General features: G+C 31.4%; 2 protein-coding genes across 3 annotated transcripts; both read right to left on the bottom strand.

Moving 5' to 3' along the window:
- Nucleotides 1-2,430: 2,430 nt before the first annotated feature.
- LOC134704936 (uncharacterized) lies at nucleotides 2,431-6,672 on the bottom strand. The gene is made up of 4 exons (XM_063563716.1): nucleotides 6,336-6,672; nucleotides 4,575-4,678; nucleotides 3,671-3,779; nucleotides 2,431-2,567 (listed from the first exon to the last, which is right to left on the bottom strand). Exons 1-4 carry the CDS (start codon nucleotides 6,475-6,477, stop codon nucleotides 2,446-2,448), a joined length of 477 nt encoding a protein of 158 aa, XP_063419786.1. The 5' UTR covers nucleotides 6,478-6,672; the 3' UTR covers nucleotides 2,431-2,445.
- A 1,887-nt stretch (nucleotides 6,673-8,559) lies between these two features.
- LOC134706603 (ferric-chelate reductase 1-like) lies at nucleotides 8,560-19,544 on the bottom strand. Of its 2 annotated transcripts, none has more exons than XM_063565692.1 (13): nucleotides 19,422-19,544; nucleotides 18,949-19,005; nucleotides 18,104-18,292; nucleotides 16,552-16,656; nucleotides 15,788-15,938; nucleotides 15,118-15,231; nucleotides 13,727-13,842; nucleotides 13,077-13,154; nucleotides 12,350-12,421; nucleotides 11,892-11,991; nucleotides 10,703-10,858; nucleotides 9,656-9,738; nucleotides 8,560-9,090 (listed from the first exon to the last, which is right to left on the bottom strand). In XM_063565692.1, the coding sequence occupies exons 2-13, from the start codon at nucleotides 18,991-18,993 to the stop codon at nucleotides 8,971-8,973; spliced, it is 1,329 nt and encodes a 442-aa protein (XP_063421762.1). In that variant the 5' UTR covers nucleotides 18,994-19,005; nucleotides 19,422-19,544; the 3' UTR covers nucleotides 8,560-8,970. The 2 variants fall into 2 exon arrangements, with proteins under 2 accessions (XP_063421762.1, XP_063421761.1); XM_063565691.1 differs by lacking the exon at nucleotides 19,422-19,544 and adding an exon at nucleotides 19,240-19,421.
- Between the last annotated feature and the right edge of the window lie 730 nt (nucleotides 19,545-20,274).

Here is a 20,274-nt window from a genome sequence, read left to right as displayed (position 1 = left end):
TTTTCATCATCCAACTTGTAAGACTGTCGTCAAATACTTTCAGTAAAAAAATAGCTATTCGAACACACCTTCTCTGTTTTTGTGACTCATTAAATAGGTATCTCACTTGACCCATATACTTCATCTTGTAGTACTGTTATTTTTTTGTGTTATAAAGTCAACCTGTAGCTTTAATATATAAAAATGATAGAATCTGAAGCGAGACGATGAATAAAATACTCTTACTTTGTACGATATCAAGACAAAATACTCAACTCAAACACGCCCTAACATAAAAAGGTGCACTCGATTTTCTTTTTTCGATACAGCTGTTACCTATTTGTTGGAATTCTTTCTTCAGACACATAATGGAAGGGCAGACACGAAAATTACTGAACTGATAGATTGAAATGTTTTCCGTCCGTGGTAAAAAAAAAAAAAAAAATCGGAGGTTATGCATTTTCGTCATCCAACTTGAAAGATACCCATGTCGTCAACTTGATATCTAATTGTTCTGCTTAACTATGTACTAGATAAATTGAAAACTTATGCAAATGGTGTTTTTGAAATAAAACACCTCGTTATTGAGAAGAAAAATGCAGTTTTGTTTGTTTCTATTAACTTTTAAAAAAATTGTCACTATAGTAAACAATACAGTAAACCTTTATCGCCTTCTCTAATAAAGAGCTTCGATTCTTTTGTTCTATTTCAACCTGGTTTCCGACTGTGAATTAGTAGGAAATTGTTTCTTGTCTAAAACAGGGAGAATGTGCAGTGTCTTTATATTTCGCAGCAGAAGCAGTTTCTTTTTTTACTGACTCATATTCAATATCGAACTATATTGACGCCGAAACCGTATTGGTCTGCCTTAGGGAACGACCAGTGAACTTAACGAAAGGGTAGGTTAAAGGTGTATAATTTATTATTATGACCCCCATTGGTGAAAAAAAAATTATGGTCAAGCAGATGACAACAAAAAATATTCCGAATCGAGATAAATTTTGGTAAAATAATTTGATTGATGCCGTCGAAAAACTTTTTAAAAATCCTCACAAAGACAAGAAAACTTACTACCCCCCTTTTTTTTAAATTTAAATGGTTTGTCCCTTCCCGCCGCCCACCTATTACATCATTAAATCTACAAAACATAGTTTAATTATGTTTAACTAACAATAGGGGATACTGTTTTCCTTAAAATTGGTAACTTTGTGAAGTGAATATTTTTTTATAATACCAAGTAAAGGATGTGATTAACACCACGTGTTATGCAAAAATGTAAACAAAAGACTTTGTGTGTGATTGCACATAATTGTCACTGCGTCAATATAAAAAGATTTATAATTTACATAAACTCATCATAAATACCAGGATTTATAAGTTAATCTGCAATTCATAGTTTGCGGACAAAAGATCAACGTCCAATGTTGATTTTTAATAGAGGTTGGCCAATTGAAAATAACTCCATTCCTAAAGATACATCTCCAAAGCCTTAGGTTTGCAGTTTAGCCTCGTTCTCTAATTTTAAATTGAACTGATTCTTAAACAGCAAAAATGTTGATAAAAGATACGTGCCATCTTTAACATAATTATAATTCCCTTATAAAAAGAAACGTCGTTCAGAGAGATGATATGTATTGTAAGGTCATTATTTCACCCTGATTTAAGTACTACAGTGTAACTGTTTGTAAACAGGTTATATTCTACATGAAATACTCCAAATGAAAATTTGAAAGAATAGTTGCAGGTAACAGGGTTTTTTATTGGCACTCTCATCTGTTAATTAAAAATATAACAAAATATCTTACTCTGAGGAAAGTCCTTTAAGAAATGGCAAAATCAAAATGGCAGAAAATAGTGAGTTAAACCTGGTTTTATAGCTAGCTAAACTTCTCACTTGTCTCATAGATATAATAGCCTTGATATATATGCTTGTTTGAATATTCAACCGACTACTAAATGGTTCAACCAACAGCTGTTGATGGCTTTGCCTTTATTCTTCCATATGTCTTAATCCATCACAATCGCTATTTATTGAATTGCAAAAAAAATCTAAATTCTTAATTTCATCCTCAATTTTTCTCGGAAACAACCACGGTGACCTATGTTTTATTTCGTGATATTTTTTTTTCAATTCGCTCAGCTGGACTTAAACATATTTCAAAAAATGACAGTATAACGGGAAACTGTATCGGATGCCATTAATTAAGCAACATTTTCATTAACGGGATAAAGAATGGTTTAAGTCTCGGTCTTGATTTGCGTCACATAACGACTTTTAGAGCTGGGCTTACTGAATCAATTTCTAACTTAAACATTTTTTTTTATCTATTTATCATAATGTAAGTAGCAAACACGTTTAAAATATTCTCACCATTTGTACATTTTCAATTGGACCTTAACCAAAGCCTTTTGGTTTTAGGTCATAGAGTAATAAATAAAACACACAAAGGAGAATTTATAATCTATTTATTTGATATTTGGGCACAGAAATTTTCCTTCCATCACAGCAAGCTGAACATTAGATACAAAATCAGCAGGTACCATTATACTACACATGTCCATGTGCATCTGCTTCTTTATTATATTAACTGCAACAGGAGTAAATATATTACATTTATTACTTATTTCTATTGTTTTATCTTCATCATGTACGAACTACTCAACATGTCTATTTATAAATAATAACCTGACACTATATTTATGAGAATGAACGAATCAACATGAGTATTTAGTAATAATAACCTGACACTATATATATATATGAGAATGAACGAATCAGCATGAATATTTAGTAATACTCCTCTGACACTATATATATATGATAATGAGCGAATCAGCATGAATATTTAGTAATACTAATCTGACACTATATTTATATGAGAATGAACGAATCAGCATGAATATTTAGTAATACTAATCTGACACTATATATATATGAGAATGAGCGAATCAGCATGAATATTTAGTAATACTAATCTGACACTATATATATATGAGAATGAACGACTCAACATGTTTTTGTTTAGGTAAACTAACCTGACACTATATATGAGAATGAACGAATCAGCATGAATATTTAGTAATACTTACCTGACACTATATATGAGAATGAACGACTCAACATGTCTATTTATTAATACTAACCTGACACTATATAAGAGAATGAACGACTCAACTTGTATTTTTAGTAATACTAACCTGACACTATATATGATAATGAACGACTCAACATGTCTATTTAGTAATACTAACTTGACACTATATATGAGAATGAACGACTCAACATGTCTGTTTAGTAATACTAACATGACACTATATATGAGAATGAACGACTCAACATGTCTATTTAGTAATACTAACTTGACACTATATATGAGAATGAACGACTCAACATGTCTGTTTAGTAATACTAACATGACACTATATATGAGAATGAACGACTCAACATGTCTATTTAGTAATACTAATTTGACACTATATATGAGTATGAACGACTCAACATGTCTATTCTAGTAATAATAACCCGACACTATATATGAGAATGAACGAATCAACATCTTTTTGTTTAGTTATACTAACCTGACACTATATTTTAGAATGAACGAATCAACATGTTTTTGTTTAGTTATACTAACCTGACACTATATTTTAGAATGAACGAATCAACATGTTTTTGTTTAGTTATACTAACCTGACACTATATATGAGAATGAACGACTCAACATTCGTGGTGCACATTCAATGAAGTCTCTCAATGCAAAAATCTTGGTTTGATCTACTCCTGTCAACATATTTTCACCCTACCGAAAAAAAATTAATCTCGTTTAAATATGATTAGTTAAAAAGAAATGCTGCTAAATAGGAATAGCTACATAATTCTATTTTCACCGTAGTGAACACCACCCATAGCAGAATAAAACATTTATTTTTATGTTATAGATGCGAGTTATGTCGCTTGTCTGGCAAATATCAATTTAAACAACAAAAATTGCTGAAATGAAAAACACACATTTTTTTTGGAATTTTAGTCGCCTCACTTGTCTCAACTTCATACCTGTATACAAGTTTAATACTGATAGAATATGATACAACATTTATTATTAAAAGTGATTCTCAATGCAAGTTGCATAGAAAAAAGACATATATTACTAATGTTGTAGATTATGAGTGAACGTGTCAAATAATGAGTAGCAATGAGTAGGATAAATTATTTTCAAATGCATTTACTGTTCATTATAAGCATTAAACAGTATAGTATGAGAGGATTCTCGCAACGAAACCGGTGAAGAGATGTTTAAATGGACTTTGAAAGATAAAAGTTTGTTTAAGAAGGCTAACTGCCTATAGTTGTAAATGTCTGTATCATTTTGGTTTCTTGTGGACAGTTGTCTCATTGGCAATCATACCACATCTTTTTTTATATATTCATGTTTTAGCTGTTCCTACATAGTGTAAAAAAAATACTTAAAATAGTGTAGGGAGTTAAATATAGATATTTTTGCATATAGTGGACCATTAATTGATTGTATTGAGTTTATATATGAGCATGTACTATTATAAATGTTATGTCTATGTTCTTCAAATTTCCATGTTACCTTCAAAATACGTTTGACATCAACAGTATACTTGACAAATTCCTCTGTGGATCTCTTTGTGTCTGCCCACATGACATCAATCAACTGTACATCTACTTGTATAACTACAAAAAAGGCAAGTAAAAAAATAAAAAATAATTCTGAAGATAGTTGCCCTTGCAGCTTGCATATTCAATTAAATTCAAAATTAGATGGTATCTCTTAAAATAGTCAGTAATTGCTGTAGGATTTTACAACACATTTAACGAACGAATTTGGATGATTTTAATGAGTTTTGTGTTATTGTCATAAGGCCATCATACACTGCGGCCATTGCTTATTCAATTATAGCTTACGTATTCAAATTATATTCAAAATTATATGGTATCTCCTTAAATAATCAGTAATTGCTGTAGGAAATTACAACATATTTTACAACCGAAATTGGATGATTTTAACGATTTTAACGATTTTTGTTTCGATCACTTTAGGCCATCGAACACAGCAGTCATTGAATATTCAAATTAAGCTCGGATATTAAAATCATAATAAAAAAAAAATGGTATCTCTTAAAATAATCAGTAACTGCTGTAGGAAATAACACCACATTTTACGAGCGAATTTGGATGATTTTAACGATTTTTGTATTGATGTCTGAAGGCCATCGAATACTGAAGCCGTTGAATTTGTGTAGGTAATTTCAAATTAAAACTACTCTTATGAATAAATATGGTCGACACACTGAATTACATACACAAACTCTATATATGTTATACGTAAAATAATGATAGTAGCTTATCCAACTTGACCTGTGCATCACTCTGAATAATTTATCTCACTTATTATGTTGATCTTGCATCTGAATGAATTGCCCCCCCCCCCCCCTTTCCCTCCCCCCAAAAAAAGGCAACAATAGTAAACTTTTTTCTTTCTTCCGATAAACAGGACTTTAGGCAAGAATAAATAATTTAGGCTCGGTCGGAAAGAACATACAAGAAAGTAGTACATATTTAAAACCAAAAAAAAAGTTCCTACGCATAAGTGACATGTTTGGGTAGTTTTGCTATCGAATGAAATCATGGGGACTTTGAATCACTGAAAACCCCTTGTTGAAAGTTTCTTATGAACAATAAAAAAAGAATTTGGAATTTAAATAGGTAGCACATTTGCCTTGTTGTTCAGATTAGATGTACTTGTTATTGTACTATCAAACTTCCGAGAACCAATAACTGCCCTTTATTTAAACTTTAGACAAAGCAGCTATTTTAAAATGCGTGAAATTGCAGAATTTAACATAGAAAGCAATTGGACTATGAATTACTGGTTTAATTAACATGTATTTACATTTAGACGTCCATCGTACAATGTCCACGGCAATGAACTGACAACAACAACTTTTTCCATTTTATTTGACATATTATATCGGTGACCACATGAACATTAATACAGAAGAGAGTCTTTCTGGAACAAAAACAATGCGAAACAAACTTCAGAGAAACATGCATACCAAAATTGTAATTATTTATAATTTCGAAAGAATTAATTTCTCTCAAATAAGAGCGGGAAAGTCCAAATAAATAGAATCAAATAAGTGTGGACAAATATTTAGCAATAAAAACACAACGAAGAAAGCATTGTTATAAACGGTGCAACACATAATCATAAAGTTATACAGTTTATCGTTTATCAAGCTTAATGTGCTTCTTAGTCTAGTTAATATTTGTAATAATAAAGAGACTCAATGGAATGTCAATCACTCACAACGTGTATATAAGTACTTACTTATTTTTTCAAGACACATATTGATTGGAATGTTTTCATCAGCAACGTCAACAAACTTGTTTCTGCAAATGCATCGTTTTAGGTTTGTAGCAAAACATACATATATTCCAAGACTGACGAACAACACAAATTTGAAGAACATGTTAACCGTCAGTGCAGAATACACAAAATGGAAACAATTCCGGCAACTGCTGTGAATTTTAAATATCTCTGTCCGGAGGGTTTTCAATAGGTTTGATGTAATAACGACATATTGAAAATAAAGTGAATTTGTCTGCAACGTGTCATTTTCACCCTTAGTTTATGTCATTTAAATGTAAATGAATCGTCCGTTTCGGCAGCTGTGTGATTCTAATATAATTTGGACGATATTTGTTAAAATTAGATAAACTATATTATGTTAATTGCTTATTGGTGGTAAAATATTCTTTAAGATTTTACACTCGTCCATTTAATTTATTTCTACTGCCTTATTCTTGTATATATTTCTTTATGATGTCAAGGCAGTACACTATTATTCTATTGATGTTAAATTATTTGAAATCTTGTTCAGCAAGTTATCAGAATTTGCTATTTATCAGATAGCATAAATTTTCCGAAGTTGATTTGAATAATGAAATTACAGAAGAAACCAGCCACACCTCTTTGTAAAACATATAAGCATCCATATGTACTTCTTATTCTTCCGTGTTTGTTATTATCTCACTAAATAATTCAAAAATTGGTGACTATTTTAAACGCATCTATCCCATTGAACTAGAGATAAAGGGAACAACAGATACAGTCGGCCTCATATTCATCTTGAATTCCATCTAGAAATTGACAATGAGGGTCGGTTGAAAACAAAGTATTTACGACAAAAAAGATGATTTCAGCTTTCCAATTGTGAGCTTTCCATTTCTAAGTGGCAACATTCCAGCAGCACCTGCATACGGGGTATCTACATGTATCTCCGAATTGAAACGATATTCCCGTGCTTGTATTTCCTATCATGATTTTCTTGATAGTGTGTTGCTGCTCACAAGGAAGCTGTTAAACCAAGATGTCCAAATGGTGAATTTGAAATCATCCCTTCGTAAATTTTACGGTTGACCGTTATTGAATAACCGTTCCACAGATGACATCGAATATTTTCCTCACGTCGTGACTACAATCTCCTTCCCTTTCATGAATGTGACATACCGAATTAGACTATTTACCGGATTTTGTTACAACATGAGCAACACGACGGGTGCCACATGTGGAACAGGATCTGCTTACCCTTCCGGAGCACCTGAGATCATCCCTTGTTTTTGGTGGGGTTCATGTTGCTTATTCTTTAGTTTTCTATGTTGTGTCATGTGTATTATTGTTTGTTTGTTTGTCTTTTTCATTTTTTAACCATGGTGTTGTCAGTTTGTTTTCAATTTTTTGAGTATGTCTGTCCCTCTGGTATCTTTCGTCCGTTTTTTATAGAAAGCCCTCATTTTCTATATTACGTATAACGACATTTTTTAGTTTATTTCATTTTAGATTTTAATATACATTGAGGTCTTCGTGACCATCATTTAGTTTGTATTTTAAAAGTATTTATTCGCACTTTATAGTCACGTGAATCTATTTATTAACATGTCTGCGATTGAAATCATGCAAAATAATGTTAATTTGAAACCCATATTTCTGTCCTTCTGTCTATTACAAATGACACAGTTTTATCTTCTGTCTGTATACAAATATTCGATGTGAACTAAGGTTCCGTGTTGCAGGCCGTACATTAAACAATGATTGTTTACTTTTTTTTTTAAAGTTGATACACAAACCACATTTTCATGCCCCATATTTGGGCATTATGTTTTCTAGTCTGTGCGTCCGTCGTCCCGCTTCAGGTTAAAGTTTTTGGTCGAGGTAGTTCTTTGATGAAGTTGAAATCCAATCAACTTTAAACTTAGTAACACATGTTCCCTATGACATGATCTTTTTAATTTTAATTCTAAATTAGAGGTTTTACCACATTTTTACGGTCCACTGAACGTAGAAAATGATAGTGCGGATGGAGCATCCGTGTACTGGGAACACGTTTTTCGGTCTTTTGAGAGAAAAAAGAGTATTCAGAGTACCGAGTTTGTTGATCTAGTTTGGTCTATGGTCAATACTTGTCTCATTAGCAATCATTCCACATCTACTCAACACCAGATAAAATAAATAAAACACTGTTTGGCTATTCAATAATAAAATAAAAAGTTGGTTCTTAATTTTAAAATAATTTTGTTTATATATAAATATATTAATTTTTCTTTATTAACGTACATAAAGTAATATCACAGACAGATTCAAACCTTACTGCCTTTACTTAATGGCAAGACAAATATTTCTTATAAAAATTAAACAAGGTTTTTATAGAGTATTGATCTTCTTTTGTTCCAAAGTTCTTTTACTTATTCGGGATGTTAAAGTTCACACATTCACTAAAAGTATTTGAACTTATTCTGAATTTCAACTGTATGAATAATGAAATAGATTTTCGTCAAATCCTTCAATTACACATTGCCTTTTTTGGTTAAGATTCATAGATAGTTATAATATTAAATGCAAGATGAATACTTAAACAAATGCTTGTGTTTTGTTCCTGATTTGAATGCCCTTCGATACAAAAGAATTAATGTTGATCATGTTGATGGGTTGAAGTTGATGTTGCTACAATCCCGACAACAGCTAATGGTAAGATCACAGTAATAATGACATGTACACAAAGGAGGATCAGCTTGACCGTCCATGCCTGAAACAGATAAAAAAAAGTTTTCTTTCATTGACTATGCATAATTAGTTGGCCATTTGATTTTATATTATAACAATAATTTTTATAGTGGATTCCACAATTTTAAATACCTTTTCGTAGATAATTAATTTACAATAATGACAGGTACCAACAACGAAGAACAATAAAAGGGATGTTTATCGTAAAGTAGTTTGGATATACATACATGTAGATATTTGTTAAAGGCATAGTGGCATTAAATATTTTAGTGTTTTGTAAACTTGGGCTTTAGTTTGTTTTTGAGGTTTTTTTTGCCATCGAGTAGTTTCAATTTCTCTTCGCCTTAAGAGCTTGGAATCTTCTGCATCTTTTTTGTATCTATCTGAACTTATAAGAACAATAGTAATTGAATACAGTTAGCATTCAATGTCATCACGGAATTTTCTTCTTGTCTGATCAGTAAAACATTTATTCACATAGTTATTAATCGGAAACTATTTAAAGTAAAACGATTTATTTTTAATTCCTGACTTATACAATATTTTAATAACACTTTTCTCGTTTTAATATTAGATAAATTATTTACATAAGGTTGCTCTACTTTGTCCTTTTTAGCTTCTTCTTTATCTGCAACACCATCGCTACTAACTGCCGTCATTTCCCTGTCCGCTAAAGAAATAAGAAAATTATAAAAAAAAAAATCCTCAAATTCCTTATTTGGCCTTTTAACTTTTTGGGATTTGAGCGTCACTGATGAGTCTTTTGTAGACGAAACGCGCGTCTGGCGTATATACAAAATTTAGTCCTGGTATCTATGATGAGTTTATTATATATTCCAATAATAAAACGTAGTGAGTCAAAACACAGACAAATGAAGATTTTATCGCAACATATATTTTATAACAAAAAAGTTGATGGACATCATCGTAAATTTTAGACATGATGCACCAGAAAAAAGAAGATGATCACATGTTTTGTTTGTTTGACATACGTCATCTAAGCTTTACACTTTTATTCACCTATTCAGTCTGATTTTGTATTCTTGAAAAATAAAAAGCAGAATTTTTAAGAAAACTGTTCTCTATAAAATAAAAATGAGAATACATGCATGCTTGATTATTGGATATTTCTAAAAAAAATAAAAAAATCGATGTATATATATATATATATTATACACTAACAGGAATACTGTCCATGAAATTCAAAATACTGGTATTTTCAAGATATATTGATATTTCAGCAAGCATTCAGTAGAACTTTGATGTCAGTATTTATAAGTGGCACACGGTATTGAATAACCATAGACCTGAAACTTGGTCTCAGTTATTAGAAACGCACAGCTTGTAGTTGCTAAGGAAAATGCCACAACAACGTGTTTCTGACAAGCAGACGACCGCTCAGACGGACAGAGGTAAAACAAGCATATCGCTATTCCTTAAAGATGGGAATAAAAGGCTTAAAGTGTGTCATTTCGTTTGACATAACCTAAATATTTAGAAATACTTCGACTGTAGATACTGAAAATGAAAGACAGACAATGCTAAATAGTTACCCCTCCTTTTAAGTAGGTTAGTATAACTTTAATTATAGTACTCAAATGTTATAAACAAGAAAGTTAAAAAGATGAACTCACATTCAACGGGCTTTGCTTGCTTTCCTTCTAAATATTTAAGTACTTCAAGAACTACTATCATGGCAATCTGGAAGGATTCGTACCCAAGAAATACATAATATGCTTGGTTTGAAGTATCAGTTTCTTCTAGTCGTATCCCAATAAATATGTTTATTACTGAAACGAATTAAGTATATCCAATAACATACAAAAAGGAAAAAATATATCAGCAAACAGCTACTAGTATAATTTTTATGTTAATAAAGAGCTATGACAAAATAATCATAGAGAAAAAATCGGATGTATTTCAACATCCTGATTTAGTATCAATTAAAACACTTATGCGCAGTGTAACTTATTTAAAACTGGTTATTAATATCAAGAAAATGCTTTTCGGTGTCCGAGTAAGAAATATCTCCTACCTGACTATCACACAATGTTTTTATAAATCGTTATACATGTTTTGTCAAATGTAGCTTAGCTAATCTATTCCTTGTGCGAAACCTCCATAGTATTTAGAAAATTACAGTTTTTTAAACAGTTTATTTACGAATTTGTATGACTAAATGTCAACACGTACAGAAGTGTTGACTACTAAGTTAGTAATAACCCGGTGGAAACCTCCACCAGCAGAGGCAGACCTCCACGAGCAGAGGTATCTACGTTGTGATTGTTAATTAAAAAAAAATACAGGTAAACTGAAGACGTGTGGACTTGTACATGTATGATCTATTAAAATTTCGTTTAAATAAAAAGTTTTTACAATACTCACAGCCTAATATTAGAACACCAGCTCCAATGCAATAATGAACCCAATACTCACAGGCTTATATGAGAACACCTGCTCCAATGCAATAATAAACCCAATACTCACAGCCTAATATCAGAACACCTGCTCCAATGCAATAATGAACCCAATAAAAGATTTTACAATACTCACAGCCTAATATGAGAACACCTGCTCCAATGCAATAATGAACCCAATACTCACAGCCTTATATCAGAACACCTGCTCCAGTGCAACAATGAAACCAATGAATGTTTTTACAATACTCACAGCCTAATATGAGAACACCTGCTCCAATGCATTAATGAACACAATACTCACAGCCTAATATCAGAACACCTGCTCCAATGCAATAATGAACCCAATACTCACAGCCTAATATCAGAACACCTGCTCCAATGCAATAATGAACCCAATACTCACAGCCTAATATCAGAACACCTGCTCCAATGCAATAATGAACCCAATAAAACACAGGTCTGTATTTACTTTGTTTATCAGGTCTTAAAATTCCAAGTACTGGCTGAAAAGAAATTGAAATTCATATTGGATGTAGGATGCAAGCAGTTGAGACTGTTCTCTGGCTTAAAAAACAGGTCGTCTCGTTTTGCTAGCGACTAACTAACCAGATTACCGAAACCAATTTCTGCGATTTCGCTTATATGTGTAAAAAGGGGTCTACAAGTATCGCTTGAAATTGTCTGTTTTTATTTCTTTTCTCTAACTGAAATGTTCAATTTTACCATCACATTCAATGCAATCATTATTGAGTAGAAAGTTTTACTTTTCAAAATATCTGTTAGATCTTAATTTTTTCAAATACAATTTCACTCTGGTCTTTTTGATTTAAATCGTACACTCATAAAATGAGCAACACTTACATTTATAATGACAAAACAAAACACTATAATCCCTATGTATGGATGAGATCGCTCAAAGTTGTTGCTGCCTACCTGAAAAATAAAATTGGGTCTATATAAATATTAGTATTCCGTACCTATGTTAAAGTGCATACTAGTAGTTTAAAAAAAAAAAATATAAACTAATATAAACTAGTAACAATTTTGTGTTGTCTTTAAACATTTATACTTCGGCTGTTTTCTGCTATTTTGTTGGGTTGACGTTTTTTGGACACATTTCCAATTCTCATTTTCTATTTCATTTGTATTGGAATTTTTAAAACGTGTTTTTATAAGATGAAAACTTTTGCCTTTACATTACACCATAAAGCATGGTGCATGGAAGGGTTGTTATTTTGATACGTGCAAAATGGTAGTTTCTGAAAATCCATATTTCAATCTAAAATGAACACTTATTCCTATAGATCAAGGGACGAGGATGTAACCAACTACAACTATAGATCTTCCAAAATTGAGATTTGTAAGCGATTACAGATACTGCATTTATTTAAAAGTGGAACAACGCTGTGTCGGCATGAAGCATTTCGAAACAATAAACGACTCCGAGTACGGGAGTTTCTCGCTACATTGAAGACCTGTAAGTTGGTGAACTTCTGTTGTTGTTTGTTCTATGGTCGGGTTGTTTTCTCTTTAAAACATTTCCTGTTTCCATTTTCAATTTTATCAGTGATGTAGATTTGAAACTTACCGTGAACTTTCCTTGAATTATGATACCAAACGATATTATAGTTAAAACAGCTGCTGAAACCATCAGTACTCTGTGGATCTGTGTAAAATATTATATACTTTTATATCCTATAGGCTATAGTATATGGATATGTTTTCATATACATTATTATTGACAATTTTAATAATTAAATGAATAATTTTAATTAAAAAAAACAACCGTATATTACCGAATCTGTTCTCGTATATTATTAACGTTCACTTGGTATGATCGAGACCCAAACAATAAATAAAAAATCAAAATATGAAAAATCAAAATGTCCTCATCAGAAGCACTTGAACATCGTATTAACTGAGATATATATATTCAATATGCAGTCGCTGCTGGAATGTTGCTAAATATACATAGAAAGTTCAAAATTGTGAATCTGAAATCCTTCAAATGATTACTTCAACTGAAAGTTCAATATGAAGAACGAGTTTTGGAATTGAGTGCATGTATCAACTGATATATGTTTCTTTTTGGTAGTTTGGGATCAATCTCAATGATTTATAACCATATGACATAAGGATAATGAAATTACGTTGGTATATATGTGATTAAATGTGTTTATTTAACTTGATATCTTTATATATCTACTTATCTATGAATTTTAAATAATTTTTTTTTACCAGAAACCATATATCACTTCCAAAGACTTTCTTGCTTGACCACAACGGTTTATAATATCTGGCAATGAAATAACCGAGATTCGCTAGTATCATCCAAGCTATTATGGCAATACAACCTGGAAAAAAGCAAAATAGATGGTATAAACACGGATATGTCAATATAAAAGGTCCATGGTATAAGTAACATTCTTTGCAAACATTTTTTGGGGAAATTGTTTTACTCAAAATATTGTTACCACCAAACAGGTAAACGGCTAGCTGCTTATCTTTTCCAACTTAATTCAAACTTAATAATGGGTTCGTGTTGCTGAAGTCTATAGTTTTCTATGTTGTGTTTTGTGTATTTTAAAAATTGTTGTCTGTAACTGCAGTCGTCAAGATATATCAGTATATCCTTATTAGCCATGATTAATAAACTACCTATTTATTCTATTGTTTTATACTTTTAGATTGGCCGGGTATCGTATTAAGTTGAACTTACACACACTCAATTTCGATTCAGACAATTTACAAATTTCTTGCAAATTAAATCTTATCGTACTTTAAGGAATGATTCATATAAAAAAAGAAGATGCGGTATGATTGACAATGGGATATATTGAATGATATATTGAATGGTTTTATGCTAAGGGTCAAATTTGTGATCTAGCCATGAAACTTTACTTAAAGTCTTAATTTTGTATTTTTTATATGAAAATTCACAACAAATTTAATCTTTACCAATAATGATAGAAACAATGGCTCTTCAAACATGATACTCATTTCATTCTTTGAAAACACCAAACTGAATATACTCTCTACTAACAATTCTTCTTTATTATGAATCTTTTTTTTTCGATTCTAAAAACGAAATTATGAAATGTTTTTACCTTTAATTTAAAAGATCTCATTCGTACTGATAAGTTGGTATAACCAAATGTTTCTCGGACCTCGAAATGATAATGTACTATACGGTAGAAAGCAGGAGTACTTATCTTTTCCACAAGTAGCTATAGTCATCTGTATTGACGCATATGACAAACCAACGGGAAATGATTAGGACTCTTACTTAAGTGGTACATCCTTAAATTGTCTTTTCAAGTGTACTCTTTGGTTCAATTAAATATGTTATCGACATTATACAGGAGATTATATTTCTTTTCCTCCTTAAAGACTCGACGCTGTGTAGGAGTACTACTGCCCAACCCTCCTTTAGTACCAAATAAATAGCGTATGTATATTCTTTTGTATAATAAATAATAACACATTTATTCCTCTGTCTGCACGTGTGACTGAATGAATGATTATTATCTTGTATGGTGGGATAGATGATAGACTTGTACGACAAACGTACGATACAGACTCATCGGATCCAAAGTCTTTACAAACAAAACATGTCAAGATATACTTACCATGAGCTTTCACTCTCATATCAACTCCAGCACATACGTTGGTTAACGATTGTAAGTCCACTTTAACTGAAGAAAATGACCTCCCAGAAGCTGCATGTTGTTGTATCGTATTACCTACAGAAATAAATAACACAAAAGTCCATTCGTTTGAATAGGAAAGTTTACACTGGTCACAGTAGCGTGGCTGTTAAACCTGTTAAACTAGTTAGCTGCTTGTGTAATTGGTGATTGAAGAATTATTGTATAATAATAAAATAATTTTGGTTGCTCGTCTGAAAAATATGAACAAGCAGATTGGAAAAGAAAAAATGTTCTCTTTAGGATGGCAGATACAAATAAAAAGTTATTTAAGTTGGTCTCGCTTTCGAACTTGAGTCAGTTAAGAACTTTGTCTAATGTATGAACACATGTCTAGTGTAAAAGACTGTATATAAACAAACTGACTTTGCGATATGAGCTTTGCTCATTGTTGAAGGCCGTACGGTGACATATAATTGTTAATTTGTGTGTCATTTTGTCTCTTGAGGGGAGTTGTCTCATTGGCAATCATATCACATGATGGGTCATCTTCTTTTTCATAAAGATGTGTATGTGTGTGTTTTGTATTTGTCATTAAGTTGCTACATCTCATTTAATTTTAAATACATGTATCATATAAAACTAATTGTACCACCAGATACGCTTCCTCTTGCATACAGTATGTAATAATCACTGTTGAGGTCAAACACTTGTGGGTTAGTGTTTGTTAGTGTTCTTGCAAAAGAACATGTAAATACGTTCCCTATATAGCTTCCTGTTGCTCCAGAAAGTCCGTCAGTTGGCTGAAAAATATAGATGTCAATTAATTCTTTTGAAACTCGTATACTTCAAATAATTTGCAGGTTTTGTTTTTTAGTCATATGTGTTTAAATCAAAGACAACACAGTAAGTTACCGATGTTCAAATCACATAAGTCTGCTAGGAAGATAGCAATACATTAAACACAGATAACTAAGGGATTTGCATGAACTCCTGCGTCGAAAGGATGTATTCTTCAATGAACGAATCAACCACTAGGCGAAACCCAGTCAGTCAGAATGTTACAAGCATGAGTAAAGGACACAATCGGTAAATTTAAAAAACAATCTAATGTTGCTTATACTTTTATCTAAAAATATATATATGAGTGCGAAAACATGTTGCTATTGATTGTTTGTGAACCGATTCGTCATTCTTACCTTACAATTTATACAGTATGATTATGAAAGAAATTGCCCACAACTACCACACGTCACATTATTTCTCTGACACTACTGACAGAATATTGACTAAAACGCATATTCTTTATCTCGTATGTATGTATATAAATTGGAATTACAAAATATCCTTTAAATTTAAATTACGTATAATTTATGTAACGAGTCAAACTTGTTTAATTTATCATTAGTTACTTACGTTAGGTGTGACAGGGGAATTGCTGCGACCTGTATTGTAAGAGTTCTGAGCTGTAATTGTGTTCGCACTGTTGGTCATTAGACATGATGTTACACTAGTATCATCCTTAAATAAATAAGCGGATACATTAATATATAAACATTAATTCTAATATGACGTGCTTCTTTCGCTTTGTAACCAACACCGTGTGAAAATTCTCGATATATCTATACTTAGCGCAGACTCAGAAATATACATAATAATGGATGTTACAATATACCTCCCACGTAAATCCACATGTAATTGAACCTATTTGCAAACGCATTGCCGATTTTATTGTATTAGAAATTGTAATAAAACAAAAGACAAAAGAATTTTTATTCTTATTCGGATGCATAATAAAAAGAATTAGTATACTTCAACTTGTTGTGTTTATTTCCTAAATATAGTAACACAGCTATATTTTGTGCAATGTCAATTTCATCATGGAACATCGTGTCTCCACAGACAGGGGTTCATTAAGGGATGGAAATAAGCTTGATATTTATGTTACGATTTTAAAAGCTATCAATCATATACTAACTTAAGTTGCAGTAAAAAAATATATATTGTTTTGTAACCATCGTATAATATTGTATTAAAATGGAATTCTGAGGTAGATTTTGTTTTATTTTCTATTATATTGCATGATTTGCATATTAACTGATTTCATGGAGTCAACATGGCAGCTCCTTCGTTACGAAATGTCAATTTTGGTTTTGACGGTAGCTTACGAGAAAACATGTAAATTAAAAATCGTGAATATTGGGTTTTAGAATTAAACATATTTTTTCTAGCGGTTATAAACGAAATAATCAATGCAAGCTAAAGATTTCTGAGAATATTTGAGCTTTATCTAACAAGGAGTAAAAAAGAACAGCTACACACACGGCTTCAGTATTTGAGTGAACTTTAATATTTGTCCTATTAGAATCGAAATAATTCATAGAAGCCATAGATTTGTTGGAAATTTACACATGGCCTGGGCCGTGATATTCGAATTTTATCCTGAGCGTTAGCGAGGGATAAAATTAACGAATATCACGGCCCAGGCCATGTGTAAATTTCCAACAAATCTATGGCTTCCATGAATTATTTCTTAAATCAAATATGCTTGAATCTTTTGAAATAGACAAGGATGGACTTAGATGGAGAGTTGTCTCAATTCCACTCATGCTACATCTTATTATTTATAAAAATCAATAGCAAAACATTCGGAATAATACTATTTACAAACACTTTAAATAAAATCTCATCAAAGGTACCATGTCATTACATTTTCTATTTCTATTCACATTAACATAACGATGGTTGCAGCTTTTTTTTTAAATACAGAACGTTGAGACAATAAACTTTTCATTTTTACGATCAAACAGAGGATCTTGTATTCTAGGATGAAAATTTATATTGGTTTTTCAAAATATATTAAAGACTACAATTTTATGAATAAATTGAGTACCATGGCACACAATATCAGTAATTCCTATCTTTATAAAGAAAATATTCGTAGCATTCTTTTTCAATATCTTCATACCATTGATTGAGAATTTGATAGTCCAATCGCACCATACTGATCAGCATTAGATGTAAGTTCTACTTGAATTGTAAAATTAACTGCTGTACTGTCACTAGTCCATGATATAAGAAACGTAGTGCCATCATCACCACAGTCACTATAACAGCCCTTTGTTTTCCCACATTCACTGTCCGGAGTAAATAGTGCCTTCAATATAAAATTGTGTCAGTTCAAATTGTAAACAGTGCGTGAAATTATTTCAAAACACTCTACTGTCTTTAATGTCACAGTTAAATGCTAGACGCGCGGGTTTTCCTGTGTAACTTTCAAAGAAATTATTGCTATGGTATAGACAATGAATATTCTTAAACAAAACTTGAAATGTGAATCAAAATTTCACTAACATAATGACTTATTAGCCTTTAAGGTGCGTTGTTTCTGATTTTTTGATTTTCACCGCCGTATTCAACCTTACGATAATCTCTTGTCAATCCATGTGGTAGCGAAAACAATTTAACCTTGCTTTCCAAATCATGTCCTGCCAAGCTCTACCATGTTCAAGTAAGTTACCTCTTTGTTTTTTTTTTATTGTATGTTGTTATGTTAGACGTATGATCTAAGGCAAAGCGGATGTTTGTGCGCACATTTAACAGGTTTTAACTGCCTTACGATGTTCCTGTACCCAGTTATCCTAACTGGATAATCAATCCGTTGTTATGACTTTGAATGTCCGTTCATGTTAGTGGTTCGTTTGTTCTGTTGTAATGTTTATATTTAAAAAAAATGTACTTCCTACTACATGTATCGTTTTTATGATTTTTTAAAAACATTTATGGTTTTAATTGATTTAAATATGTACTCACGTGTGTGTCGATCAGAAAACAAAGCCACAACAAAAGTACATTCATTGTAAACAATATCTATAAAATAATGAAAAATAATTGTCAACAAAATCATTCAAACTTAACAAGCAATTATAGCTAACAAACAATACTTGACAGAAGTAGGTGAAGTGTGTATAATGAAATAAGTTTGCCAGAAATAGTACTGAAAGGTGTACATTGAAAACAAACTGATCTGTTAAAGTTTCATTCATTACAAACACATTGTGTTTATGAATAAGATTTTATTGAATTATGTGTATGTCTACCTACCTTAGATGTGTTCGATAATTATCCAATTTTATGTATCGAATATTCACAATGTTATAATATGGTGTGTATGAAACATGTCCGGGTGTTGGTTATAAATCGCTAGCTAATATGGATATTATACTATATTTCGTGTCGGTAATATACATTCTCCTTATGTACCAATTTCAAATATAAATATTAACCTTTCTGCTCCATATAACATGAACAAAAGTCCGACTTTAAAATCCAATACAACATTAAAATGTTGCTACGTCAAACGGCATATTGATTTATAAAATTGCAAACGGTCTTTTCATCATTTAGAAAGTAAAAATCTAATTTGAATTATCACTGGTATTAAAGAGATAATAGTAACTGCAATTACGATTATCCCAATATGGCGACGGCAGATATAGGTAAAATCTTTACAGTCATTTTACTCAAATGTAGCATGGTTTTGTAACTAGCTACTCAGCTGCAAGGTTTTTCTATACCATTACATCATATTTGAATCGTAAGGGTGCACTGGAATTGTCTAAGCGCTTTGAAAATTGCCGTTGAAAAATTCGGGATGATAATCGTAACTCGGAAAAAAAGATAATCGTAATTATGGTATTAAAAAATGCGAAGATAATCGTAACTGGATAGTGTTTTATTGATATTGACACTAAAAACGTATATCTGATAGCACACGATGAAATTATGGTGATGAAATAATCACGTTTCAACATCTTATGACATATCTTTTTGTGCATATATTATTTATGGTTCTAATGAAAACAGCTACATACTATCATAAAATTGGAAGGGTGAACAAGCTTTAAGAAATTTGTATATGGGAAAAACACGAACTATATTAAAATACAGAAAACTCCCAAAAACAAGGAATGTCACAAAATATGGGAATGAGCGATGAGGCAATTGTATAGAAAGTTATCGGATATATGGCAATACTTGTCAGGGGAAACGCACGTGTCACCCTACATCAGATTTGTGATTAATAAAATTGAGAATGGAAATGGGGAATGTATCACAGAGACAACAACCCAACCATAG

This window comes from Mytilus trossulus, chromosome 2, assembly GCF_036588685.1.
Source record: "Mytilus trossulus isolate FHL-02 chromosome 2, PNRI_Mtr1.1.1.hap1, whole genome shotgun sequence".
NCBI lineage: Eukaryota > Metazoa > Mollusca > Bivalvia > Mytilida > Mytilidae > Mytilus > Mytilus trossulus.
This window is presented reverse-complemented; position numbering and strand designations above follow the sequence as displayed.

Coding starts and splice junctions, on each gene's coding strand:
- LOC134704936 (XM_063563716.1), bottom strand. CDS start 6,477: ATGTTCTTCAAATTTGTGTTGTTCGTCAGTCTTGGAATATATGTATGT. Junction 4,679..6,335: donor TATGTGTCTTGAAAAAATAA/GTAAGTACTTAT, acceptor CCTTTTTTGTAG/TTATACAAGTAGATGTACAG. Junction 3,780..4,574: donor ATGTCAAACGTATTTTGAAG/GTAACATGGAAA, acceptor TTTTTTCGGTAG/GGTGAAAATATGTTGACAGG.
- LOC134706603 (XM_063565692.1), bottom strand. CDS start 18,993: ATGAATGTACTTTTGTTGTGGCTTTGTTTTCTGATCGACACACAC. Junction 13,843..15,117: donor TATGAGAGTGAAAGCTCATG/GTAAGTATATCT, acceptor GCTTTTTTCCAG/GTTGTATTGCCATAATAGCT. Junction 9,091..9,655: donor ACAAAGTAGAGCAACCTTAT/GTAAATAATTTA, acceptor TATCTGTTTCAG/GCATGGACGGTCAAGCTGAT.